General features: G+C 37.5%; 2 protein-coding genes across 5 annotated transcripts in view; one reads left to right on the top strand and one right to left on the bottom strand.

Annotated features, from left to right (window-relative positions):
• Window positions 1–435: 435 nt before the first annotated feature.
• Window positions 436–25,352, top strand: STARD4 (StAR related lipid transfer domain containing 4). 2 transcript variants are annotated; one of them, XM_036846835.1, is made up of 6 exons: window positions 436–685; window positions 14,593–14,706; window positions 15,658–15,707; window positions 19,205–19,331; window positions 20,195–20,309; window positions 21,550–25,352. In XM_036846835.1, the coding sequence occupies exons 1-6, from the start codon at window positions 647–649 to the stop codon at window positions 21,777–21,779; spliced, it is 675 nt and encodes a 224-aa protein (XP_036702730.1). In that variant the 5' UTR covers window positions 436–646; the 3' UTR covers window positions 21,780–25,352. The 2 variants fall into 2 exon arrangements, with proteins under 2 accessions (XP_036702730.1, XP_036702731.1); XM_036846836.1 differs by having other exon boundaries at window positions 460–685; window positions 14,581–14,706.
• CAMK4 (calcium/calmodulin dependent protein kinase IV) overlaps window positions 12,206–27,550 on the bottom strand; it is a 244,059-nt gene continuing 228,714 nt past the window's right edge. Inside the window, exons 12-17 of one of the 3 annotated variants that reach the window (XM_036846831.1) lie at window positions 23,926–23,984; window positions 21,250–21,433; window positions 19,975–20,057; window positions 15,096–15,186; window positions 14,435–14,583; window positions 12,206–12,244 (exon numbers count right to left, since the gene is read on the bottom strand). In XM_036846831.1, the coding sequence (XP_036702726.1) occupies window positions 23,958–23,984 (27 nt within the window). In that variant the 3' untranslated portion in view covers window positions 12,206–12,244; window positions 14,435–14,583; window positions 15,096–15,186; ... (1 more) ...; window positions 21,250–21,433; window positions 23,926–23,957. Of the gene's footprint in view, window positions 12,245–14,434; window positions 14,584–15,095; window positions 15,187–19,974; window positions 20,058–21,249; window positions 21,434–23,034; window positions 23,985–27,550 lie in introns of those variants that run through there. The other 2 variants (XM_036846832.1, XM_036846830.1) reach the window with 2 other exon arrangements.

Raw genomic sequence — 27,550 nt, 5'->3', positions numbered from 1 at the left:
ATTAAATTCCAGCCTTATCCCTCACCGTCGTCATTCACTCCCTCTTCGCGTCCGTATTCTCCCAGCTGGATTTACTGCCACGCGAAATTCTTTCAGAATTAATTGGCCACTTGGCACCCTTCCAGAGCCAAACCCACGGGCGACTCCACACACGCAGGTGGCCCGGAGACCGTCAACTCTCACCCGACGCGGAATCAGTCCATATCTCGGCGACCAATCAGCGCTCCGCACGCTGCCGCGCCAGCCAATCCCTGCAAATACACGTTGCTTCTGCCAACTTTTGCCGCTACCCACCCCGGAGGCCAGTGTTCGAGCCGGGGGCGTGGTTGCTGCGTTCGGCACGCCTTCCCCGGAAGGCTTGATGCCTTCCAATTGGCTGCAACTGGCAGTGGCTTGGCGACCATTGGCTGCTGCTCCCGGAGGCCTCGGCGGGCGGGGAAGCCGAGAGAGCTGTAGAGTTAGTATTGCAGAAAGCGTGAGTTTCCTGTCTACCTGGCGCGCCTGATCTCGGTCGCACTCCTCGCTTCACCTCAAGTAGCCTTGAGTAGAAGCACGGAGGTGAGGCCGCCTGGAGGCGGGGCCACAGGGGCGTCTTCCCGGAGCTGCTCCGGGCAGTGGGCGAGGGAAGCCGCCGTGGAGGTCCAGGATGGCGAAACCGGCGTCCGGACGCGTGTGGACCTCACAGGTGAGAGCAAACTGAGGGTAGGGGTCGCGCTGGTTGGATCCCAGGGCTTGCCCCTCTCCTCCTCAACCCAGTTCACCAGCTTAGGACGCCGATTAGGCCTAAGTTACTTCATCTGTTAAATGGGGAAAGGGCGGTAATAACCTTGCTTCGGGGGGCCTGGGTGAAGATTCATTGAGATACCGTTCTGTGATGGGCACAGTGCTCCCTGGTTCTTAGTAGGTGCACAGACAACAGAAGGTCCATTCCCTCACACCAGGCTTTGACGGAGCTGTGTGGTTAAGAGGCAGTGTTTTCCGAGTGCTTACTATCTTCCAAGTTCGGTACTAAATATATTAACTCTTGTAATTCCTCAATAAATTAATGTTCCTGTTATCCCTAATTTACAATTAAGAAAGATTACCTGAGATTTTTTAGGTTCAGCAGCCAAGACAAAATACGGCAAATTCAACATGATGTCAGATTTTTAGAGTCTCTTGCAGCCTTTGATCAGCTTCCAGTGTTTTACAGAATAGACCTTTAGTCTCTGGAGGCAGAGGTCCTGGGTTGGAATTTTGGCTCCATCACTTATGGGCTGTGGGATCTTGGACAAGTGACTTAACCTCCGTGTGGATACTTTCCCTTTCTGTAAAATAGAGACAATAATAGGATGGGCTCTTAAGGTTATTTATGAGGATTAAATGAAATAATACAATTTGAAGTGGCCAGAAGGACTGATCATGTAGTAAATGATCAATAAATGTTAGCTATTATTATTTTTTTAAATAAAGGATTAGAGCATTAGGAGCTTGAACATTAACTTGGACTCAAACTTAAAGCTGTGACATTATTAGAAATTAATATTGTCTTAAGTGTTGTAAAAGTCTCATTGGTGTTGTAAAGCTTGTCCTAAAATAAGCCAAAGTGAGCACTGCATCGGAGTATCATCAGTCACATTGCAGATGAAGACTTACCCTGTTGCATTCCTGCTACAGCCAGTCTCAAAAATGAGAAACTACCATACTTGACTAATTGGAAAAGCTAAATTACTAATTCAAAACTGATTGGCAATTAAGCCTGTGCTGAAATTTTTATGTTAGGTAGAAAATTTAATTTACAAGGCCTTGGTTTGCACATCTTGGGGAAGATCTATGGCATGTTAAATTGAAGCTATTCACATACATGAAACATATCTATCAGGTAGTGGAAGGTAAAACGATTCTGATATGAGTTTCTTTAATATGTGAATTCTGACTTAATCATACTATGTAAGTACAGACGGATTTTTATGGCATTCACTTTTTATTAGAGGTTAAAATGTTTATTATATTCCATAGTTAATTAAAACCTATGGCCATTTCACTGACATTTGACAAAAATTAAAATTGTATTGGTCAAAGACTGTGGTGCTGATAGATGTCCTCAAGAAAACTTTTTAACCTGTGAAGGCTGCCCACTCAGTGGTGGTAGCAACTGCCTACACTAGTAATCACTTCAAAAACATAAACATAGAAAATGTGACCAAAAAGGTTAGTTTAGAGTAAGAAAGAAAAAAGGTGGACATTACTCAGCACCTGGCTATAGAATTGTCAAGAGTATATAACCTTTTTATAGAGCTGTTAGATTCCGATACACTTAAGTGGTACCTGTTTTCTCTGACCTGTAAGTGTTGGAGTTGGAGAGAGAGTTTCCTGTTATAAGGTCAGGAAGGAGAATAAAGGAAAGAGGGAGTTCAGAATGGTATTTAAAACATTTCCTGACATTCTCCACAGATAGAGATTGCAATAGGGCATATTGCATGCTTTCTTTTCAATTAATGTGAGTTCCCTATTATATTAAGAGAGCACCAAGACCTTGATAACCCCAATATTGTTCCCCCATTCCCACCCCATCTTGGTTCTTGAGAAATTCTCTGTCTTGCCTGTCTAAGCACAGATGATCAGTTTAGAAAGTAACTGTTATTCCCTTTTGGACTTAACCCTTGCATGGATTTTTTTCATCAAGATTAACTGCCTGGTTAAATACTTCATTGGGCTAAAAGAGAGATTTCCAAGTTTATACTTACTTTATTTTCTTCCTTTCCTACCTCCTACTCCACCACCACTAGAGAGGGTCATTAATAGGAGTTTTTAACATTGGCGGGGGAGCTAACATAGTCTTAAGAGGGGTCCAGGAAAGAAGAGTAGAAATTAGGCAATGAGCTTGGCCAAAATATAAAAGGGCCCATAAGCCATATAAGGGAGTTTGGATTTTATACTAATCAGTAGGAGTGAATGATAACTAAGGTAAACACCTTAAAGTTTCAGATTCTCATCTTTATAGGTAGTTTTTATTGCTTACTTTTTGTATGCTAGATTTACCTAAAGGTAATGTTGTCTATGCTAACAGTAGCTTTCCACTTCATCTTTGATTTCTATCGAAGAGTTTTGAAAATACTCTTATCTGCTAGCCACAGGAACCTGGCAGGTGACCTTTGGATTTAAAGAATGTTGTTTAATCATAATGATCCTTAGTAATGGATAAATTAAATTTCTTTTGCAAGTCCTCTCTAAGAACTTGTGTTTGTTTATAACATACCCTTAAATAAGGTCATACTGGCTATCAAGTTGGCAGTCTCTTGAGTGGAAATGGGATCTATTCCTGACTGGCAGACTTTTTAAATGAGCTAAACCACTTCTTATGGGTAGGATCTATAATTATTAAATATTTCACATCACTTTCATAGATCCAAAATTCTATATTACTGAATTTTCTATATATACTTTCCCATGTTTCTGAAGGGATATGCCACCCCAAAACATGCCACTTCAGAATAAAGTTTACTTTGAGCTGAAGGCAATTAAGAAGCAGCAAACACGGAAAGAACTATTTTTCCTTCCACTATCTGCCTAAAAATGGGACATAAATATCCTTTGGTGAAGGTCTTCCCTCTCCTCTCTCCTATACCAGGAGAATAACTGCTATCACTGGAGATAGAAAGTTGGCACTGAGATGGTCTACACAAACAAACTTCACTAAAATACCCTTTACCTTTTTTTTTTTTGGCCTTTACCTTTTATTAGTGTCTTCCCATATATTTATCTTGCCATAATTTACCACCCCTAGAAGCTCAAACCCCTTTTCCCTTGTCTTGTCATTTCTCCAGAGTTTATCACCCTTTAAGATGGTGTATAAGCTCCGGGTATATAAGCTTCTCTGGGTCTCCAGTTATATTCTATGAAAGCCTCTTTGCATAAAAAATTTAAATATTGACATCAAGTAAACTTTGCCTTTTTTTCTGTTAATCTATCTTTTGTCAATTTAATTGCAGGTCTCAGGGACAGAGCATAAGGGAATAGAGGAAAAGTTTTTTTTTTTCTTCCCTGAACTTCTGTATCATTTTATTTTATTTTATTTTTTTCCATTTCATATCTTTTTTCTTTATTTTTTTCAGCATTATTTGTTTGCAGTATTTACTCTTTTTTTTTAAACATCTTTATTGGAGTATAATTGCTTTACAATGGTGTGTTAGTTTCTGCTTTATAACAAAGTGAATCAGCTATACATATACATATATCCCCATATCTCTTCCCTCTTGTGTCTCCCTCCCTCCCACCCTCCCTATCCCACCCCTCTAGGTGGTCACAAAGCACTGAGCTCATCTTCCTGTGCTATGCAGCTGCTTCGCACTAGCTATCTATTTTATATGCGGTAGTGTATATATGTCCATGCCACTCTCTCACTTTGTCTCAGCTTACCCTTCCCCCTCCCCATGTCCTCAAGTCCATTCTCTAGTAGGTCTGTGTCTTTATTCCCATCTTGCCCCAGGTTCTTCATGACCATTTTTTTTTTTTGATTCCATATATATGTGTTAGCATATGGTATTTGTTTTTCTCTTTCTGACTTACTTCACTCTGTATGACAGACTCTAGGTCCATCCACCTCACTACAAATAACTCAGTTTCGTTTCTTTTTATGGCTGAGTGATATTCCATTGTATATATGTGGCACATCTTCTTTATCCATTCATCTGTCGATGGACACTTAGGTTGTTGCTTCCATGTCCTGGCAATTGTAAATAGAGCTGCAATGAACATTGTGGTACATGACTCTTTGAATTATGGATTTCTCAGGGTATATGCCCAGTAGTGGGATTGCTGGGTCATATGGTAGTTCTATTTTTAGTTTTTTAAGGAACCTCCATACTGTTCTCCATAGTGGCTGTATCAATTTACATTCCCACCAACAGTGCAAGAGGGTTCCCTTTTCTCCACACCCTCTCCAGCATTTATTGTTTCTAGATTTTTTGATGATGGCCATTCTGACCGGTGTGAGATGATATCTCAATGTAGTTTTGATTTGCATTTCTCTAATGATTAATGATGTTCAGCATTCTTTCATGTGTTTGCTGGAAATCTGTATATCTTCTTTGGAGAAATGTCTATTTAGGTCTTCTGCCCATTTTTGGATTGGGTTGTTTGTTTTTTTGATATTGAGCTGAATGAGCTACTTGTAAATTTTGGAGATTAATCCTTTGTCCGTTGCTTCATCTGCAAATATTTTCTCCCATTCTGAGGGTTGTCTTTTTGTCTCGTTTATGGTTTCCTTTGCTGTGCAAAAGCTTTTAAGTTTCATTAGGTCCCATTTGTTTATTTTTGTTTTTATTTCCATTTCTCTATTTTTGTTTTTATTTCCATTTCTCTAGGAGGTAGGTCAAAAAGGATCTTGCTGTGATTTACGTCATAAGAGTGTTCTGCCTATGTTTTCCTCTAAGAGTTTGATAGTGTCTGGCCTTACATTTAGGTCTTTAATCCATTTTCAGTTTATTTTTGTGTATGGTGTTAAGAAGTGTTCTAATTTCATTCTTTTAAATGTAGCTGTCCAGTTTTCCCAGAACCACTTATTGAAGAGGCTGTCTTTTCTCGATAGTATATTCTTGCCTCCTTTATCAAAGATAAGGTGACCATAGGTGCGTGGGTTTATCTCTGGGCTTTCTATCCTGTTCCATTGATCTATATTTCTGTTTTTGTGCCAGTACCATACTGTCTTGATTACTGTAGCTTTGTAGTACAGTCTGAAGTCAGGGAGCCTGATTCCTCCAGCTCCGTTTTTCTTTCTCAAGATTGCTTTGGCTATTCGGGGTCTTTTGTGTTTCCATACAAATTGTGAAATTTTTTGTTCTAGTTCTGTGAAAAATGCCAGTGGTAGTTTAATAGGGATTGCATTGAATCTGTAGATTGCTTTGGGTAATAGAGTCATTTTCACAATGTTCATTCTTCTAATCCAAGAACATGGTATATCTCTCCATCTATTTGTATCATCTTTAATTTCTTTCATCAGTGTCTTATAATTTTCTGCATACAGGTCTATTGTCTCCTTAGGTAGGTTTATTCCTAGGTATTTTATTCTTTTCATTGCAATGGTAAATGGGAGTGCTTTCTTAATTTCACTTTCAGATTTTTCATCATTAGTGTATAGGAATGCAAGAGATTTCTGTGCATTAATTTTGTATCCTAGTACTTTACCAAATTCATTGATTAGCTCTAGTAGTTTTCTGGTAGCATCTTTAGGATTCTCTATGTATAGTATCATGTCATCTGCAAACAGTGACAGCTTTACTTCTTCTTTTCCGATTTGGATTCCTTTTATTTCTTTTTCTTCTCTGATTGCTGTGGCTAACACTTCCAAAACTATGTTGAATAATAGTGGTGAGAGTGGACGACCATGTCTTGTTCCTGATCTTAGTGGAAATGGTTTCAGTTTTTCACCATTGAGGACAATGTTGGCTGTGGGTTTGTCATATATGGCCTTTATTATGTTGAGGTAAGTTCCCTCTATGCCTACTTTCTGGAGGGTTTTTATCATAAATGGGTGTTGAATTTTGTCAAAAGCTTTCTCTGCATCTATTGAGATGATCATATGGTTTTTCTCCTTCAATTTGTTAATATGGTGTGTCACATTGATTGATTTGCATATATTGAAGAATCCTTGCATTCCTGGGATAAACCCCACTTGATCATGGTGTATGATCCTTTTAATGTGCTGTTGGATTCTGTTTGCTAGTATTTTGTTGAGGATTTTTGCATCTATGTTCATCAGTGATATTGGCCTGTAGTTTTCTTTCTTTGTGACATCTTTGTCTGGTTTTGGTCTCAGGGTGATGGTGGCCTCGTAGAATGAGTTTGGGAGTGTTCCTCCCTCTGCTATATTTTGGAAGAGCTTGAGAAGGATAGGTGTTAGCTCTTCTCTAAATGTTTGATAGAATTCGCCTGTGAAGCCATCTGGTCCTGGGCTTTTGTTTATTGGAAGATGTTTAATCACAGTTTCAATTTCAGTGCTTGTGATTGGTCTGTTCATATTTTCTATATCTTCCTGGTTCAGTCTTGGAAGGTTGTGCATTTCTAAGAATTTGTCCATTTCTTCCAGGTTGTCCATTTTACTGGCATACAGTTGCTTGTAGTAATGTCTCATGATCCTTTCTGTTTCTGCAGTGTCAGTTGTTACTTCTCCTTTTTCATTTCTAATTCTGTTGTTTGAGTCTTCTCCCTTTTTTTCTTGATGAGTCTGGCTAATGGCTTATCAATTTTGTTTATTTTCTCAAAGAACCAGCTGTTAGTTTATTAATCTTTGCTATTGTTTCCTTCATTTCTTTTTCATTTATTTCTGATCTGATCTTTATGATTTCTTTCCTTCTGCTAACTTTGAGGCTTTTTTGTTCTTCTTTCTCTAATTGCTTTAGGTGTAAGGTTAGGTTTTTTATTTGAGATGTTTCTTATTTCTTAAGGTAGGATTGTATTGCTATAAACTTCCCTCTTAGAACTGCTTTTGCTGCATCCCATAGGTTTTGGGTCATTTTGTTTCATTGTTATTTGTTTCTAGGAATTTTTTGATTTCCTCTTTGATTTCTTCAGTGACCTCTTGGTTATTAAGTAGCGTATTGTTTAGCCTCCATGTGTTTGTATTTTTTACAGATTTTTTTCCCTGTAATTGATATCTAGTCTCATAGTGTTGTGGTCAGAAAAGATTATTAATACGATTTCAATTTTCTTAAATTTACCAAGGCTTGATTTGTGACCCAAGATTGATCTATCCTGGAGAATGTTCCATGAGCCCTTGAGAAGAAAGTGTATTCTGTTGTTTTTGGATGGAGTGTCCTATAAATATCAATTAAGTCCATCTTGTTTAATGTATCATTTAAAGCTTGTTTTTCCTCATTTATTTTCATTTTGGATGATCTGTCCATTGGTGAAAGTGGGGTGTTAAAGTCCCCTACTATGATTGTGTTACTGTTGATTTCCCATTTTATGGCTGTTAGTATTTGCCTTATGTATTGAGGTGCTCCTATGTTGGGTGCATAAATATTTACAATTGTTATATCTTCTTCTTCGATTGATCCCTTAATCATTATTTAGTGTCCTTCTTTGTCTTTTGTAATAGTCTTTGTTTTAAAATCTATTTTGTCTGATATGAGAATTGCTACTCCAGCTTTCTTTTGATTTCCATTTGCATGGAATATCTTTTTCCATCCCCTCACTTCCAGTCTGTATGTGTCCCTAGGTCTGAAGTGGGTCTCTTGTAGACAGCATATATACGGGTCTTGTTTTTGTATCCATTCAGCCAGTCTATGTCTTTTGGTGGGAGCATTTAATCCATTTACATTTAAGGTAATTATCAATATGTATGTTCCTATTACCATTTTCTTAATTGTTTTGGCTTTGTTATTGTAGGTCTTTTCCTTCTCTTGTGTTTCCTGCCTAGAGAAGTTCCTTTAGCTTTTGTCATAAAGCTGGTTTGGTGGTGCTGAATTCTCTTAGCTTTTGCTTGTCTGTAAAGGTTTTAATTTCTCTGTCCGATCTGAATGAGATCCTTGCTGGGTAGAGTAATCTTGATTGTAGGTTTTTCCCTTTCATCACTTTAAGTATGTCCTGCCACTCCCTTCTGGCTTGCAGAGTTTCTGCTGAAAGATCAGCTGTTAACCTTATGGGGATTCCCTTGTGTGTTATTTGTTGTTTTTCCCTTGCTGCTTTGAATATGTTTTCTTTGTATTTAATTTTTGATAGTTTGATTAATATGTGTCTTGGCGTGTTCCTCCTTGGATTTATCCTGTATGGGACTCTCTGTGCTTCCTGGACTTGATTAACTGTTTCCTTTCCCATATTAGGGAAGTTTTCAACTATAATCTCTTCAAATATTTTCTCAGTCCCTTTCTTTTTCTCTTCTTCTTCTGGGACCCCTATAATTCGAATGTTGGTGCGTTTAATGTTGTCCCAGAGGTCTCTGAGACTGTCCTCAATTCTTTTCATTCTTTTTTCTTTATTCTGCTCTGCAATAGTTATTTCCACTATTTTATCTTCCAGGTCACTTATCCGTTCTTCTGACTCAGTTATTCTGCTATTGATCCCTTCTAGAGAATTTTTAATTTCATTTATTGTGTTGTTCATCACTGGTTTTTTGCTCTTTAGTTCTTCTAGGTCCTTGTTAAACGTTTCTTGTATTTTCTCTATTCTATTTCCAAGATTTTGGATCATCTTTTCTGTCATTATTCTGAATTCTTTTTCAGGTAGACTGCCTATTTCCTCTTCATTTGTTAGGTCTGGTGGGTTTCTACCTTGCTTCTTCATCTGCTGTGTGTTTTTCTGTCTTCTCATTTTGCTTAACTTACTGTGTTTAGGGTCTCCTTTTCGCAGGCTGTAGGTTCGTAGTTCCCGTTGTTTTTGGTGTCTGTCCCCAGTGGCTAAGGTTGGTTCAGTGGGTTGTGTAGGCTTCCTGGTGGAGGGGACTAGTGCCTGTGTTTTGGTGGATGAGACTGGATCTTGTCTTTCTGGTGGGCAGGTCCATGTCTGGTGGTGTGTTTTGGGGTGTCTGTGGCCTTATTATGATTTTAGGCAGCCTCTCTGCTAATGGGTGGGGTTGTGTTCCTGTCTTGCTAGTTGTTTGGCATAGGGTGTCCAGCAATGTAGATTGCTGGTCATTGAGTGGAGCTGGGTCTTGGTGTTGAGATGGAGATCTCTGGGAGATTTTTGCCATTTGATATTATATGGAGCTGGGAGGTCTCTGGTGGACCAATGTTCTGAACTTGGCTCTCCCACCTCAGAGGCACAGCCCTGATGCCTGGCCGGAGCACCAAGAGCCTGTTATCCACACAGCTCAGAATAAAAGGGAGAAAAAAAGAAAGAAAAAGATAAAATAAACTAAAATAAAGTTATTAAAATAAAAAATAATTATTAAAAAAATTTTTTAAAGTAATAAAAAAAAGAAAGAAGAGAGCAACCAAACCAAAAAACAAATCCACCAATGATAACAAGTGCTAAAAACTATACTAACAAAAAGAAAAAAAAACAATGGACAGACAGAACCCTACGACAAATGGTAAAAGCAAAGCTATACAGACAAAATCTCATACAGAAGCATACACATACACACTCACAAAAAGAGGAAAAGGGGAAAAAATAATATATCTTGCTCCCAAAGTCCACCTCCTCAATTTGGGATGATTCGTTGTCTATTCAGGTATTCCACAAATGCAGGGTGCATCAAGTTGATTGTGGAGTTTTAATCCGCTGTTTCTGAGGCTGCTGGGAGAGATTTCCCTTTCTCTTCTTCGTTCGCACAGCTCCCGGGGTTCAGCTTTTGATTTGGCTCCGCCTCTGCGTGTAGGTCTCCTGAGGGCGTCTGTTCTTCACTCACACAGGACAGGGTTAAAGGAGCAGCTGCTTTGGGGGCTGTGGCTCACTCAGGCCGTGGGGAGGGAGGGGTACGGATGCGGGTCGAGCCTGCGGCTGCAGAGGCCGACATGATATTGCACCAGCCTGAGGTGCGCCGTGCGTTCTCCCAGGGAAGTTGTCCCTGGAACACGGGACCGTGGCAGTGGCGGGCTGTACAGGCTCCCAGGAGGGGCGATATGGATAGTGACCTGTGCTTGCACACAGGCTTCTTGGTGGCTGCAGCAGCAGCCCTAGCGTCTCATGCCCGTCTCTGGGGTCCGCACTGATAGCCGCGGCTCGCGCCCGTCTCTGGAGCTCCTTTAAGTGGCGCTCTTAATCCCCTCTCCTCGCGCACCAGGAAACAAAGAGGCAAGAAAAAGTCTCTTGCCTCTTAGGCAGGTCCAGACTTTTTCCCGGACTCCTTCCCGGCTAGCTGTGGCGCACTAGCCCCCTTCAGGCTGTGATCACGCAGCCAACCCCAGTCCTCTCCCTGGAGTCCGACCTCCGAAGCCCAAGCCTCAGCTGCCAGCCCCCGCCCATCCCGGCGGGTGAGCAGACAAGCCTCTCGGGCTGGTGGGTGCTGGGTGGCACCGATCCTCTGTGCGGGAACCTCTCCACTTTGCCCTCCGCACCCCTGTTGCTGTGCTCTCCTCCGTGACTCCGAAGCTTACCCCCTACACCACCCGCAGTCTCTGCCCGCGATGTGGCTTCCTAGTGTATGGAAACCTTTCCTCCTTCACAGCTCCCTCCCACTGGTGCAGGTCCCGTCCCTATTATTTTGTCTCTGGTTTTTCTTTTTTCTTTTTCCCTACCCAGGTACGTGGGGAGTTTCTTGCCTTTTGGGACGTCTGAGGTCTTCTGCCAGCGTTCAGTAGGTGTTCTGTAGGAGTTGTTCCACATGTAGATGTATTTCTGATGTATTTGTGGGGAGGAAGGTGATCTCCACGTCTTACTCTTCCACCATCTTGAATCCCCTTATATCATTTTGGTGTTTATCATGTTTAATGGCTTTTATGTTCTGCTTTGTGCTGGTTAAATATTGACTACAGCACTGACTTATTTTTGTCACTTTAGATTTTAGATTAGTGGTTTTCACTCCTGACTGGATAAAAAGAATGATCAGTGAGGCTTTTTATAGGACCTAGATTTCTGGGGCCTATTCCAGAACAGACCCACTGAATCGGACTATCTGGCTGTGGACCATTAAATCTACTATCCAAAAACGGTGTCACAGAAAACCAGAGGCAGACACACATGAAAGTGGTAAAGGCAAATCTTATTCAATAACTATTGCAATAGTGGAAAAGAAACCTTGGTATAGAACTAGGCTTCATTCTGAATACAACAAGGGCACGTAGGGGTGTATAGCCAAGGAGCAGGGTGGGTGTCAGTGAATGAAAATTACTAAGAGGAAACATTAGAGGAAGGGGGATTCGCCTTAAACCAGCTTGACAGGATTCTTGCTGAAGGCAGGCCAGGGGGATAAGATTGAGGGTGGGATAAGGAAATTTGAGGGTAGGGGATTTTCACTAAACTGACTCAGCAGGATTCTTGCTAAAACTAGACTAAGGGGTCCAAGGATAAGCCCAAGAGCTAGGCCTAGTCACAAGGAGGACTCAGAGGAGACTTCCCTGGTGGTCCAGTGGTTAAGAATCTGCCTTCCAATGCAGGGGACGTGGGTTTGATCCTTGGTCGGGGAACTAAAATCCCACATGCCATGAGGCAACTAAACCCATGTGCTCTAGAGCCCGTGCCTCACAACTAGAGAGCCTGCGTGCTGCAACTACTGAGCCTGCGTGCTCTGGAGCCTGTGCGCCCCAAGTAGAGAGAAGCCCGCGTGCCGCAATGAAGAGCCCGCACCACTACTGAAGATTCTGCATGCCACAACTAAGACCTGATGCTGTCAAAAAAAAAAAAAAAAAATGAGGACTCAGAGGGAGCCCGACCAAGGAGAGAGTCTTTGTCAACATTAACAACTATTACAAATTATAACAACATGATTCTGATGTATGCATTTGTAGTAAGAATTGCATCCTTATTCCCATAGAGGTTTGAGCCTTGATATTTCATTTACATCTTTTCTTGATCTCCTTTTTAGTAGTAACTTCATGATTCTGTAAATGGACAGCTTTATCCCAAAGCCTTTTCTTCTTTAGCCTTTTACTGGAGAGTACCATGGCACCAAAAGGAGAGAAGTTAAGACCAAATAAATCATGTTTTGAAGCAAACACACTTCAACAAATATTAAGGGCCTACTGTGTTCCAGGCAGTGTTCTAGTTGGTGGGGATATAGTAGTGAAAAAGGCAGACATGGGACAGCCACTCTATTAGTTGGGGACATGGTAGTCAAAGAGTAGAATATAGTACATCAATAAATAAACAAGTTAATTTCACATAGTGATGCACTATGAAGAAAATAAAAGAAGGGTATAATAGTGATTTGGGGAAGGTTGTATTAAGGACAGGAGGTTTAAACTGAAATTATTATTACAGGTTGTTATTAGTCATGCTCAGATTTGGGATCTACTAATCCAGGTAGAGAAATAATAGTAAGTACAAAGGCCCAAAGTCAGTGACAAGCTTGATGTATTTAAGGGACAGAAAGAAAACCAGTAGGAGAAGAGCATTGTAGGCAAAGGTATGTGGTGAATCTCCTAATACCTATTAAGTGTGATTCCAAGGCTTTTGACATTGAGCAACTGGCTCAATTATCATTTTAATAGTAAAATTATTAAGATGAGGAAGACTGAGGCAAATTGAAGGAAGACTGGGGAAGCAAGAGATGCCCATTAGGTGTGAAGCGCTAAATAGGCTTCTGGATGTGAGATTTTGGATCTGTGTGTGTGTGTGTGTGTGTCTGTCTGTCTGTCTGTCTGTCTGTCTCTGTCTCTGTCTTTCCCTCTCCTTTTTTCCCTCCCTTCCTCTTCTTTCCACCTGGGCCTTTCCACATATCAGCCTCAGGATAACCAGATTCCTTGTATGCTTACATGTTGATCAGAGGCTCCCAGAGCGATTATTCTAAGAGAGACGTACAGAGGCTGCATGGAATTTTCTAACCTAGCTGCGGAGGTCATGCAGTGTCACAGACTGCACCTCTTTTTTTTTTTCATTGTAAATGCTTTGTTGCTTTTTATTTATTTATTTTCACTTTATTTTTATTGGAGTATAGTTGCTTTACAATGTTGTGTTAGTTTCTGCTGTACAGCAAAGTGAATCAGCCACACGTATACATATATCCCCTCTTCCTTGGATTTCCTTCCCATTTAGGTCGCCACAGAGCACTGAGTAGAGTTCCCTGTGCTATACAGTTGGTTCTCATTAATTATCTATTTTATACATAGTAGTGTATACATGTCAATCCCTCTTGATGGGAAGTGTGTCACAGGATTTGCAGCAATGTTTTAAAATGATCACATTATAGAATCCCTCATTATATTAAGTTTATTATCTTTCAAGATTAGTAATCATTTCCCTTTTAAAGTATTGTTGAACATAACATGCCTTTGGAATTATTAATGGTATAGTACTTTACTCTCTGTATAGTTAAAATTATTGCCTTAAAATTATAAACCTCTTATTTATGCTGTACTGGTGGTTCTAAGGTCTTCGTATCACCTCCTATGTTACACAGATACCTCACTGAATCCTATGACACTTCATCAAGTGAAATAAAATATTGAAGACAATAGAGTTCTTCAAACTTTTGAAATTCTTCAGAGGTCTCTAGCCCTATCCTTAAAGGATGTAAGAGGAGGTTTCCAATTGTGTTTGTCATTTTTTTGCTAGAATTAGTCCTATATCTGTTGGCTGGTAAAATGAAAATTTTCAACGGCTGAATCTCTAAGGAATTTTAAAAGAGTTTATGCCTTGTGTGTTGTTTTTGTATTTTGGAAAAAGCAGTATTTTTTTCTTTAAGTTATCTGGAATTTTATAATTTATTCCTTTGGGCTAGATTTTATTAGAAAGGGAAATAGGATTGTATTTGATTTTTTATATGAGTGATTTTAATAACTCAAGATATGTAATTCTTATCCCTATGTGTTCCACACCTTGGAAGCTTTTAAAAAAAAAACCTATGGCCGGGTCTTACCCTCAGGGATCCTGATTAGTTGATCTAGGATGGGGTCCGGGTATAGGTATCTTTTACAACTCCCCAGGTGATTCTTTTATGAAGCCAGATTTGAGACCCACTGGTCTACTGCATGTAACTCTGGTATTTGCTGATGATAATCTTAGTCTCTGTAACAGGGGAAACAAATGGAAGATCTGCCTGATGCAGCTGTTTTGGCGACTAGACTTAAAAACACTCTCATCCAGTACCACAGCCTTGAAGATGACAAGTGGCGAGTTGCTAAGAAAATGGTAAATTAATTAAATTACTTATGCTTGAGGGTGTATCTTCTGTCTAATGAGCTGGTGGATGACTTTCAAAATGGTACAGAAAAATATGGACCATACTTTAGATGAATGTGCGGGATAGATAAACGTGCTAATAAAGTTGATGGTTTACTGTCTCACAAAGGAAGAAACATAGTAATCCTGCACTGCTTTCATTAGTTCTTCAGATATTGGACACAAGAATAGACTCATGGCAACAAGATTGTAAAGAGCAGCCTCTCAAGTCAGTAAATAAGATGTGTCATTGTCAGTTTAAGGAAGTATAGTAATGGATAATTTGAAATTGTTTCAGATATTTTAACAAGCCTGTGAGAATGGCCAGTTAGTATTCTTTTTTTACCAATATGACATACCTGAGCGTTGACAGAGCCAATCCTTGAACCCAGGACTCTTCCAGTTAAGTCCTCTGGCTATTCTGCTATTCAGAATGTCTTGGGAAATGATCTGGAAAAAAATGTAGGGACTAATTCAAGGTAGCACTGTCATAATAGATTTGAATTGTTTAATTTTAAAAAGAGATGTGAGCAAGTTCAGAATGAAGTATTTAACATTTCTATTATGTCAGTCTAAATGTGTCAGTAATGGTAAATAGATTAGGTTGGAATGAAGCAAATAATAATGGCCAATGAGATAGTGCCATCACCGAATCTTAACAGTGTTTGGGTGTCATTAAGCTATTGAAAAGCTATTGTAGGGGTCTGTAATTTAAGTAAGATGTGTACTACTTTCAGATACAGAAGAAATTCAGGTATGGATTATTTTATGGTATAAATTACTTTTGCGTATTTCTTTGAATATGTACTTATGTTTTATTTTCATGCAAAAGCTAATGCTGTAGAGTTTATGAAATTGTCAGTTTTATATCCAGGTTTCCACCTATGTAATTATCAGTATACACTGTTTTTATTTTTCTAGAAAGATGTAACAATTTGGAGGAAACCTTCAGAAGAATTTAATGGATATCTGTAAGTAAATTCCTGTAGTGTTACATAGCTCTTAGGACATTGCTAAACTTCAGATATATACACACCTACACACATGATCACTGAATGATCATTGCTAGCAAAATTTGGCTTTTGCTTTAAGATGTTAAACTTTCTGAGAAGCAAATCCTGTTATGAATTCAAAGCCTTTAAAATGTCCATATCCCTGGTGGACAGAGTTGGTGGTGAGGGGATCATAAATAATGATATCAGATAGCTGATAAAATCTTAATTTCTTACTATGGTGTATAAGACCCTTCTAATATTCTTTCTGCATTTATTCAGTGCTGTAGCATATTTTATTCTAAGAATTTATCTTGAAGAAATCATGGGAAAATTAATAGTTATTTAAACTTGTCTCTTCCATCACAGTATTACTTAAAATATTAGAAATTACAAATAACCTGAATAATCAATTGTTGGGGAATGATTAAATTATAAAATGTGCTATTTTACAGTCTTTAAAAACATAATAAAATGCTCAAGATACAATGAAAAGTGAATAAAGCAGAGTACTAAACTGTATGTAGCACAATCATGGGTTGACTTTAAATATATATTTTTTATATATTAAAATGTTTTATTTAACACAAAATATATACCTCTAGATGGCAGTTTTATGTGTGATTTTTATTTCTGTTTTTTGATTTTTACATATAGTTGAACACGAATTATACCTTTAACCAGTAAAAAAATATTGTTTTTTAAAGCCAGAGGAGATAGTTGCCGTGTGAAATTGGAGTGGAATAGTCACATCCTTGGGACTCAGCACTTTTTAAAATGAAACTGTTGACTGAACTTACTATATACAGAGTATTTGGAAGTGTATTACCAAAGATAGCATTTCCAGGAAGATAAGTTGTACAGTATTTATGAGAAGGACAGGGAAACTGGAGCTAGATTAAACATTGTAAGCAAGTGTAGAAGTTAATCCTTTAGATCAGTAATCCCTGCTGGGGTTGAAAAAGTGTAAAAAGTGCCAAGGGAGCACTATACTCGGTGATATGGAAAAACTTCATAGGGGAGCTAATATTGGAGCAGAGTCTTAAAGAACGAATAGGTATTTCTTAGGGAATGAAGGATAAATTCATATTCCAGGCAGAGAGAATTTCACTTACTACGTTCACACAGATGGGAAACACTTTAAGGAGTTTATTTAGGGAAGTTGAAGTTGTGTTTGTATAGCTGGAGCATTAAGTATGGGGGTGGGGAGAGGATGTCTGCAGGATCTTTGAATTCTAAACTAAGGCATTCAGTTTTGCGTTTACCTACCGCTCAACCCTACCCATACCTCCCAGGTCCTCAGAGGATTTTGCATTTATTCTAATAACAATTGTGAAAGACAGAAATGAGCATGGAAAGTTTAGAGAAGAGCTTGAATCCTGGGGGTCCATGGCTAGCTTCTTGAAGTGTCCCTAAGATTGTATACAAAGTTTTGTGACAATGTGTATATTCCTGGGAAGAGATCTGTGGCTTTTTTCAGATTCTTAAAGAGTTATATGATCAGAAGAGCTAGAAACTGATGCAGTGTTGAGTTGGACACAGAGTTCCCAAACTAAGGACATAGCATGGGAGTTGAAAAGGACAAATGAACTTGAAAGAGATTTATGATAGTGATGGTGGTGGTGATGATGATGATGGCGATGATAACTAGCATTTATCGAAAACCAGATATTGTTCTAAGCAGTTTACGTTTAGAAAATCATCTTGATGCAACATGGTGACTTATTAGTTCTGACTATTGGAATGGGGTTAAGAGAAAAAGAAGAGTCGAAATTGAATCCCAGATTTCTAATTTGGTGCCCAAATTAATTTGTATTACCCACCTCCTACCCTCACCCTCACCCTCACCCTCACCCCAAGTTAGAGAACACAGGCAGAAGAGCAGACTTAGGATGGAACATAATATAAGCTTGAGCTGGAGAGATTTACAAAATGATAAAAAGGCTTCAGATGCTTAAAAAAGGGAAAAAAGACCCCTGAAAACAATGATGGAGTTAAAGCCAATCTATCTCTCTTTTCTTTCCTCCCCAGAGATAACTACTGTCTTGAAGTTGTGTGTATTATTCCTATTTCACACTTTGACTATGTGTGTTTGTTTTAGTAATATGCTTTAATTTTTTCTGTTCAATACTGTGTTTTCAAGAGTTACCCATGTTGTTACATGTTGATCTAGTCTTTCACTTCTGTATTCATATACCACAATGTGTTTATCTGTGTCTGCAAGTTTGCCTACTGATGAATTTTCAGGTTGTTGTCAATTCTCCTCTACAGTAAGCTTCTTGGTACATGTCTCCTTCTACACACATGTATCATTTTCTTGGGATGTGCCTGTGTGTTAGGGACATACATCATCCCACTTTACTGCATGTTGCCAAATTGCTCTCTAAAGTGGTGGTAGCACTTTGAGAGTTCTCATTCCCTTCCATTCAACACTTGTTATTAAGTTTTTAATCTCTGCCAGATTTTCAGGGGTATGAGATGGTATCTTGCTAGTAATTACTTGATTATGAGTGAAATTGAGCATCTTCTCTAAGTTTATTGACATTTCAGGTCAATCTTGTCCTTTGCCCATCTTTTGTTTGGATTGTCCTCTTCTCATTGTTTCATAGGAATTAATCATATATCCTCTATAATAAGTATATATCTGTATATACGTGTTGCACTTATCTTCTTCCACTCTGTGGCTAGTTTTTAAAGAAATTACTTATTTTGTCATTTGTGGTATGTAAGTTTTTAATTTTAACCATCTTGTGTAATTTGTGTTTTTGTGTGTTTTATGTATTCAAGTAATCCCCCTGTATCCTGAGGTCACAAAGATGGTCACTTGTATATTCTTCTCAAAATTTAAAATTTTTACCTTTTACATAGTGGTATTTAGTCTATCTGGAGTTATTTTGAATGATGTGAAGTAAGAATTCAGTTTTTATTCTCTCTGTTAGGATAACTATTGAATCCAAACACCATTTATGAACTAGTATATCTTTTTCCTACTGTTATGTAATGCCACCTTTAGAATATGTCAAGTTCTGATATTATTCATGAGTCAATCCTGGACATTCTATTCTTGAGTGACCTATTTTTCTATTCCTAATAAAAAGGTTTTAAAAGTTAGGGTAAGAATATGCATATACTAATAACATGTTAGAGCATAGCTGAGAAAAGAACAGCATACGAAATAAATAGAAGCATTACAGTGTTCTACAGACTGCTCTTGGCTACACCATAACATGAAGGTATTTTACTATGTTCATGATAAAGCATAAGATAGCCTTCAGATCTCTTATTAGATTTGAGGACGTTTTAGAGTACATTCTGATGAAATAATTGACAGAACCTAATTTATCAGAAAAGTCGGGATTTACTCTTTTTAAAAGATCTTCATTAAATTTTTTTATTTTTGATGTGAGCTCTGAACTGTGAGAGCATGCTGAAATTTTTCATTCTAATAGCATTTGACTTTAATATGTTTTCTCCAGCTTCAAAGCCCAAGGTGTTATAGACGATGTCGTCAATAGTGTAATAGACCATATACGCCCAGGTCCCTGTCGCTTGGATTGGGACAGCTTAATGACCTCATTGGATATTTTGGAGTACTTTGAAGAGGTATTTGTTTAGAAATGTTGCTTCAGATTGTGTGTGTGTGTGTGTGTGGGTGTGTGGGTGTGTGTATGTGTGCGCATGTGCACGTGAACACGTGTGTATACTTGCATTCATTATATTCGTTGCTTTGAGAATAAGTAGTCATGGCAAAGATCTCACAGGGGAATCCTTGCTGCCTTTTAAAAAGCTTGAGTTTCCTCATATTAACTAATGAGTGTTAGTCAGAACTGAGTTTGTTTTCTGCAATAGCTTTACCCTTGCTGCTTAAGAAAATCATCAGTGTCTTTAATTGTAAAACTTTTGCTGAGGTTCTGAAATCTAAAATTCTGAAAATACCTCCATCATATTCAGGTTTCTAGGTAATAGTATGTAGGTTTTCCATTAATATTTAGCCAAAATCAAAGATAAAAATGCTACCTTAGGCATTAGAGAATTATGTAACCAAAGTGGCTTTCTTTTTTGTCTATTTTATTAATTCATTCCTTGCCATGTTTGAATTCCTTTATTGACACATTTGGTGTTTTAGTCAAAGTACTTGTGGATTTTATCTTATACACCTACAGTCTACACTTCCTGCTTCCACTTTTATCATATAGGATAAGAGGTGACTCTATTGAAACAGAGATTTGGATACTGGGTAACTTACCTCTGTGTTTTGACTGTATATCCTCTTCAAGTCCATACAGTCGCCGTGAGATATAGAATAGAGATCTAAACCTCTCAGAATCACTGTAAGAAATGTTATTAATATTTATTATAACACATTTTAAGTGAGTATTAATTTTTTACTAAAGATTAACTTATGATATATGAGTCTATGTATGTGTTTCCTATAGTACTAACAGCTGTTACCTGTTCTCTTTCAGAATTGCTGTGTGATGCGTTATACTACTGCTGGTCAGCTTTGGAATATAATTTCCCCAAGAGAGTTTGTTGACTTCTCCTATACTGTGGACTATAAAGAAGGGCTTTTATCCTGTGGTAATTGTCTCAAAACCTTTTACTTTCTCTCGGTTTGTTTTAAATTTTGAGTTTTCTAGGCTGGATGTTTCTTTCTACACAAGATATATTTTCAACTTTCATAGTTATTTTTTAAAAATTTTATTTTAATTAATTAATTTATTTTTGGCTACGTTGGGTCTTCGTTGCTACGCGCGGGCTTTCTCTAGTTGTGGCGAGCGGGGGTGCTCTTTGTTGCGGTGCGTGGGCTTCTCATTGCGGTGGCTTCTCTTATTACGGAGCTCGGGCTCTAGGCATGTGGGCTTCAGTAGTTGTGGCATGCGGGCTCAGTAGTTGTGGCTCACGGGCTCAGTTGCTCCGCGGCATGTGGGATCCTCCCAGACCAGGGATCGAACCTGTGTCCCCTGCATTGGCAGGCAGATTCTTAACCACTGCACCACCAGGGAAGTCCCCATAGTTATTTTATAATCACTAAGCTCTGTTTGCAAATGCTAAACCCTAGGGATTAAAATAACGATATCGAGAAGGTTTTTGCAATCTTTCTGATGAGTTTTTGTTCCCCATTACACAGTATCCTTCAGGTCACAGCTAACAAATATGGAACGCATGACTGCCTCTAAGAAAGGGATCTAGTCGTTGGGTTTCCTTCTAAGTCACTCTCAAGAAACAGCTTCTAGTCATATACGTAGAAAAAATAGGCTTGGTATGTGTTAGAGTACTTTTCCTTCCTTGATCTGTGTAATATTTTTCTTTTCAAAATTAAAGATACTGTTAGAAGGCTCCTGCTTTCTAAAATATATATATCTATAGGTAAATTAATATTTTTGTATGTACAATATATATTTGAGTTGGCAGTTGTAGGTATACATCTACCTGTTTAATCTGAACCAGCCAGAACCAAAGTTTGATATGGTAGTGCCTATGGGGATCAGTGGTGGTACATAGGTTTCATTATTAGTACCTTGAGGCCTGGCTGCTACAGAGAAGATTTGTAGTTTCCAAGGAGTTACCAAGATGACATGATGCCATTTATTCTGAAGGGATTAGAACTTTCCCCATTACATATCTACCAGCCTCTGTCAGAACTCCACTTGGTAATTATCCTTTTCATTCTTCCACGGTCACTCTTGGGGCTTAATTTTCATCTACATGGATAAGAAGAAAAATATGTAAATAAGAAATCTGATAATATTTTTTAGTGAGAGTTTTAGATTAATGTCAGTCATTGCTATTAATAGTGTCATTTTAAATTGCCTTGTAGGGATAAGTCTTGACTGGAGTGAAAAGAGATCAGAATTTGTTCGTGGATATAACCATCCCTGTGGTTGGTTTTGTGTTCCTCTTAAAGACAGTCCAAACCGGAGTCTTTTGACAGGCTATATTCAGACGGATCTGCGTGGAATGATTCCCCAGTCTGCAGTAGATACAGCCATGGCAAGCACTTTAATCAACTTCTATGGTGATTTACAAAAAGCCTTACAAAAGGCATAATATGTTTAAACTTATAGTATTATATTCCCTGAATCAACTCTCTCTCTTAGCTGCATGGCCTGTAAAAATCATCCTTTCCTGTCTTCTGCATAGCCTGTAGAAAATTTTGAGATGTTTTTGGTTTATTTTATTCCTAAAGTAAATAGCTATCTAGAGTGGGCATTTCAGTTTTCCTAAACAGTTATTTGCACATTGTTTGGTATGGTGATACGTCTAGGAATGGAGAGTATGACAGAAATCCACCAAGAAGTAGATATTGTTCTTTGACACAAACTCTTAAGAAATTGAATAGTGCCTCAGTATGAATATTTTGGCTACTTAGAAATTAGAGAAAGCCAAGCTTCATGCTGGTAGGTTAAAATCACCTATTTTAGAGCTTTATGAACATTCTGTAAAAGTTTTAATTTTGGGAGGAGTTAAATATTAATGTTTTACTTCTCATATGCTCTATGAGTTTAACAATATCTTGGACTAAAGAAAAAAAGCTCTTCTCTATACTTTATAAAGATGAACTTCATTGTCAGTTGACTTGTACTATTTTACCTATTGAAAATATCAGAAGTAAGAAAAGAATAGGTATCATAGTAAAATGCAATTCAGTTTTGATACCTGGATAGCATTATTTTGTAGATATCTTTAAAAATATATTCATATCTTTATGGGCTTTTATTTTGGGAGTCTTAAAAGCATTTATGAATGAATAAGACAGTGTAAAAAACTGCCAGATATGTGCTGGGACACCACATTGATTGGACAGTATTCTGGGTTAGGTGAAATGGGTGGTGGTATCCAATACTGACCAATAGAGAATCATCTCTCTAGAAAGTCAAATTCAGTGAATGTTTTATACATGTTTGAGTTTTAAATGTGTCACTCAGCTCATAAAGTATAACTACATCATAAGCATTCACAACTGTGATGTAACTTCAGTCTGGAACTAGAACAAATGCATTCATAGATTTATCTAAATGTCTGGATGAGTCATTTTATAACTAGAATGGACTGTAATATGTCCCTCGATTCTGTGGCTGCATTAAATGAACATTCCTAAATGATTTTAACATTCCATATGGTCTTTGGCTTTTGAACTATCCACCTAGTTTACATCTAAGATGAGAACTTGAGGGAACTCAGTGTCCATTCAAATTTTTGTTTATATTTATATTTGTGTACATGTACACATCTTGAAATCTGTTCCAGTGTTCAATGTGTTATTTATGTGTTATTATTACTGTTCCCACTGTTTCATTTTCTCTTCTTTTTTTTTTTTTTTGGTTAGTATGGGGTAAAGAGAGCTCTGGAAATAGTATTTACTAGATAGGCCACAAAAAGCACAAAACTGTATAGTGGTTCAATTGCATGAAGGTGTGATCTGTGTTTTACTTTCCTGTGTTTTCCTGAGTGTAAAGAAAGCATAAGTCATAGTTCTTCAGACCCATTTTGATAAAGTAGAAAAAGTAGAGCTGACTTATTTTTATTTTTTTTGGTGTGGAGATGATGTTCAAAAAAAGCAAAAGGTGGCAGCACCATAATATCCATAGTGAATAATCTCACAAATTTTAGATTGAAAATAGTTTGTTTCAAGGTCTGATAGAAGCAATGCACAAACGATCCTATGTTCTTAACTTGAAATTTATTAATCACCAATATGTTTTTCCAAATTGACTATAATTTTTGAGCTGCTGGATTTCTCTGCTACTTTTTTTTTCTTGCAATAGGGAAAGAGATATGAGCAGTTTAGCTTTCAGTTTCGCATGGAAATTGTTAAATGTTAATTTTGACTCAATCTATTGTCTTTTATTTGGTTTTATTAGTGTAGAGCAGGAGGTTTCTTATATTCCAGTATTCAGTCTAGCACGGCAAAATACCAGCAGATGTCCACTTATAGGGTGCCCAGATTGGATAAGTTTGCAACAAGATGTACATTATTATAAGGGCTGTTATCACCTGAGCTGGGTGCCACTAATAAACTGTCCACTTTCAGCTACTCTGTGTTCCCTTTGTTTTTTGTAACTTATACCTCCAACTAGTGATGACATAATCCACTGTTGAATGAGGACCCATTGCAGGTAACAAGACCCTCATGGAAAAATTTTCATTGCAATGTTGAGCCGTATGATGGATTGAAGAATTATATTTGAATTACCTGAAATGTATATGCAGCTTCTAGATGGCACTTTAAATCTGCTGGGCTCTAGCTGTGTACTTAAAAAAAAAAAAAAAAACAGCTTATTGAGGTATAATTTCCAGTGCTGTACAATTTACCAGTTGTAAGTATACAATCCATTGGTTTTTGAATACATTTATAGTTGTGCAGCCATCACAACAGTCCAGTTTTAGAATAGTTCTATCACCCAAAATATCCCTTTTCCGTGTTTGCTGAATCATACATAACCAAAGTTTAGCACAGTTGCTAGTGTACAGAAGATGATGGAAAAGATTAGAGCACGTTTTGTTTGGTTTTGTTTTCAAGAGTAGAGGTATATTTGATTCTAAGCTCAGGAATCTTGTGATAATGTATTAAATATGTTATGTCAAATATCATAATGATATGAAATTTAACAGTGTGGATTGGGATTAATGTTAACATGTAATGGAGTCTGCTGTTTCTATAGCAGTGCTGTAGAATAGAAAAATAATGTGAGCCATATATGTAATTTAAAATTTTCTGGCAGCCACATTAAAAAAATTAAAAGAAACAGCTGAAGTTAATTTTAATAATATAGTACATTTCACTCAATATATCCAAAATATTATTATTTCAACATGTAATCATTGTAAAAATCTTTAAGATAGCTTACATTCTTCTTTTATACTAATTTTTTGATTTCTGGTGTATATTTTACTAATTTGGGCTAGCCACATTTCAAGTTAATTTTAATAACTTTTAATAACACACAGTTCTATATTAATCTGTATATTAATTTGTCTTTCTATAATATGAAGTAGAGAATTTCATAGAATCACTCTCTTAAATACAAAATCTTTTCTGGTCTCTGAAGCCTTCAGTGCTTGCTCAACGTGGACTCCTTAACATTAGAAATAAATCAGTTGTAATTGTCAGTAAAATAAAAATTACAGCCCCAAAAGATTTTCCTTTGAAGATAATTAACTTTTCATAGGGCAGTTGATGAAATGAAAGAATATAATCCGCCTTGTAGTTATGTGGTTGATTATTTTCTCTGGCTTATAGCTAGTTTGTATTAGAAACACGGGTATGCAGGAAACACTTGGCATAGTACTGTTTTCAGTACATGATACCTATTTTTTTAAGGAAATTAGTTTCATACAAGAAAAAAATAATTTATCATAAGTGATACTTCTGCATGAAATATTAGTTTGTATTGATAATCCTTGATTAATCCTTGAAGTTTAACACAATACTCAGCAAAAATAGTTATGAGAATTTAGTGTTCTGCAGTTATGTATAATATAAACTGCTAGAGTATTAAAGACAGATTGTTAATGTTAAAAATCTCTTCATTTCACTGTTCATTGAGGTTGGATATATTTGAAACTGTAGATTTCTATATGTAAAATTATCTCCCAATAAAAAAGCCCTTTCTTACTCTCCTCCCTCTTTCTTTCCTAACTGAAGGACATTTTATCAACACTGAAGTTGAATTAAATTAACCTCTCAAGCTAAAAACTCTGTAATGGAGGTTGCCTCTGGAGAAGATAGGAAAACATTGCACAATTTAAACTCCTAATGTCTATTGAGCTTTTAGATATGAGTAATTCCCTTTGATGTGGATAAAAGCTTTACCTGTTTGTTTAAGAGCACACTAGCATCCTTAGAATAAGTTGTTAGAATCCAGTTTCTTTTAATTAAGTGGATACTGTAGCTATCCCAAACCTATGCATAAATTAACAGAACCCAGAAAAGCTAGGGGACTTGACCAGGTGTCCATTAGACCCTGTGTTGTATAATTACTTGTCCAGTCTATCTCCCATGCCTTTCTTATTCAAATTCCAGAAGTAGGGGATGGTGGGATCTGAGCTTAGGAGAAACATTAGATTAATCCCAGAGCACAGGAAATTGGAATTATAATTTCTGTATTATTTTGTTGTTTCCAAAGATTTTACATGTATGGTTAAATAAAAATTCATCTCTTGTAATTCAATAAAAGCTATACTATATATAGATTTTATTTTTAAGAAGTTTATATTTCTTTTATGGGCCAATGTATAAAGCTGGAACCTTCATTAAACTAATGAGAGCATGCATTAATATAATAAAATGTGTATTTATTTTAAAATTTCTATGAAATATATCAGAATAAAATTTCTAGACACTTGTGTATTGACCATTTATACTATCTAAGTTGCTTTAACCTTATCTGAATTTAAAGTATGTAGTTTAGCTTCCTGAACTCTTACAAAAGAAAAATATAAACTGGAAAATTAAGATTAACAATGCATATGCTAATCTCCTGCCAATGTCTCATATAATATTAGCTACAATACTGCTGAATTTTGATTTGCTGTCATATAGCAAGGATGATGACATATTCTGCTCTTACTACTGTAACATATAGGTAAGGTTTATTGTATACATTTTTAAATAATTGTACTAACTTGATTAGCAATTGTAGTGATGATTTCCTTTGGAATTGAAAAAAGGTGGAAGTGATTACAAAGGAACTGTTGATCTGTATTATAAGAAAGTAGTTATGGATGCTGTGGGAAATATGCAGTCGAAAATATGACTATTAAGTGGTTTAAACAAATAGAGAGTCGGGAATTCCCTGGCAGTCCAGTGGTTAGGACTGATTGAACCTGCTGAGGGTTCAATCTGTGGTCGGGGCACTAAGATCCCATAAGCTGTGCGGTGTGGCCGAAAAAACAAACAAACGAACAAAAAACAAAAACAAAAAAACACACAAAAAACAAACCAAATAGGGAGTTATTTTCCTAATTTAATAAAAAATCTGGATGTCGGTAATTATTAGTATTTATCAACTCAAGGATGTCAGGGCCAGTGTTTCTACAGTTCTCATCTTTCCCTCAGATAGATATGATAAGGTGACCAACTAGCCCTGGAAATTACATGTGCATTCAAGTAAAGAAGAAGCAGGGGAAGGCATGGCACTACTCATTGGTCTCTTTTATCAGGAAAGTAAAAGCTTTTCCAGAGCCTCCAATAGGTTTTCTTTCTAGTAGTCTGGGTCACGTGACTACCACTAGCCGGGAAGGCAAGTATTTCCAGCCTCTTGGAGAAAGGGTTTGTAATGACTCTGGCTAGCCAATCATAGCATCTCTCAGTGGGTCACCTCTGGAAAGTGAGTATAGAGCTCCTTTAAATGTCAATAGGAAAATGATTGATAGACTCACAAAATAGAAATGAAAAGAGCAAAGTAGTCCTTCACTCCTCCATGAAACATTTATTGGGCCCCTTCTATGTGGCAGATTCTACATAGCTGTCCGTAATTGAGGTAATGAGGTGATGGAGCTTCCTCGGAAGGTTGTTAATTAATGGTTGGTGTCACATGGCGTCCGATGTGAATGACTTATATCTATAGTACACCATTTCTACTCCTCTGGAGCAAAGGGTCCACTATGGATGAAGACTTCTAGGCCAGGAGATGACAGAAAATTGCTGGAAAACATGAACTGCAAATGTATCCCAGGAGATAGAGGGTGGATCCATGTTACTTGTGTTACCTGTACAGGTGATTAGTGGGGTGTAGTATTCTGCCAATAAAAATTATGGAGGAAGCATAGTGTACAAATACCAAAATTGGCTTTTTACTCATTATTTGGATGGTACT

The sequence above is a fragment of the Balaenoptera musculus genome, chromosome 3 (genome assembly GCF_009873245.2).
Source record: "Balaenoptera musculus isolate JJ_BM4_2016_0621 chromosome 3, mBalMus1.pri.v3, whole genome shotgun sequence".
Taxonomy (NCBI): Eukaryota; Metazoa; Chordata; class Mammalia; order Artiodactyla; family Balaenopteridae; genus Balaenoptera; species Balaenoptera musculus.
The sequence above is the reverse complement of the archived record's forward strand: the minus strand, read 5'-3'. Positions and strand labels throughout refer to the sequence as shown.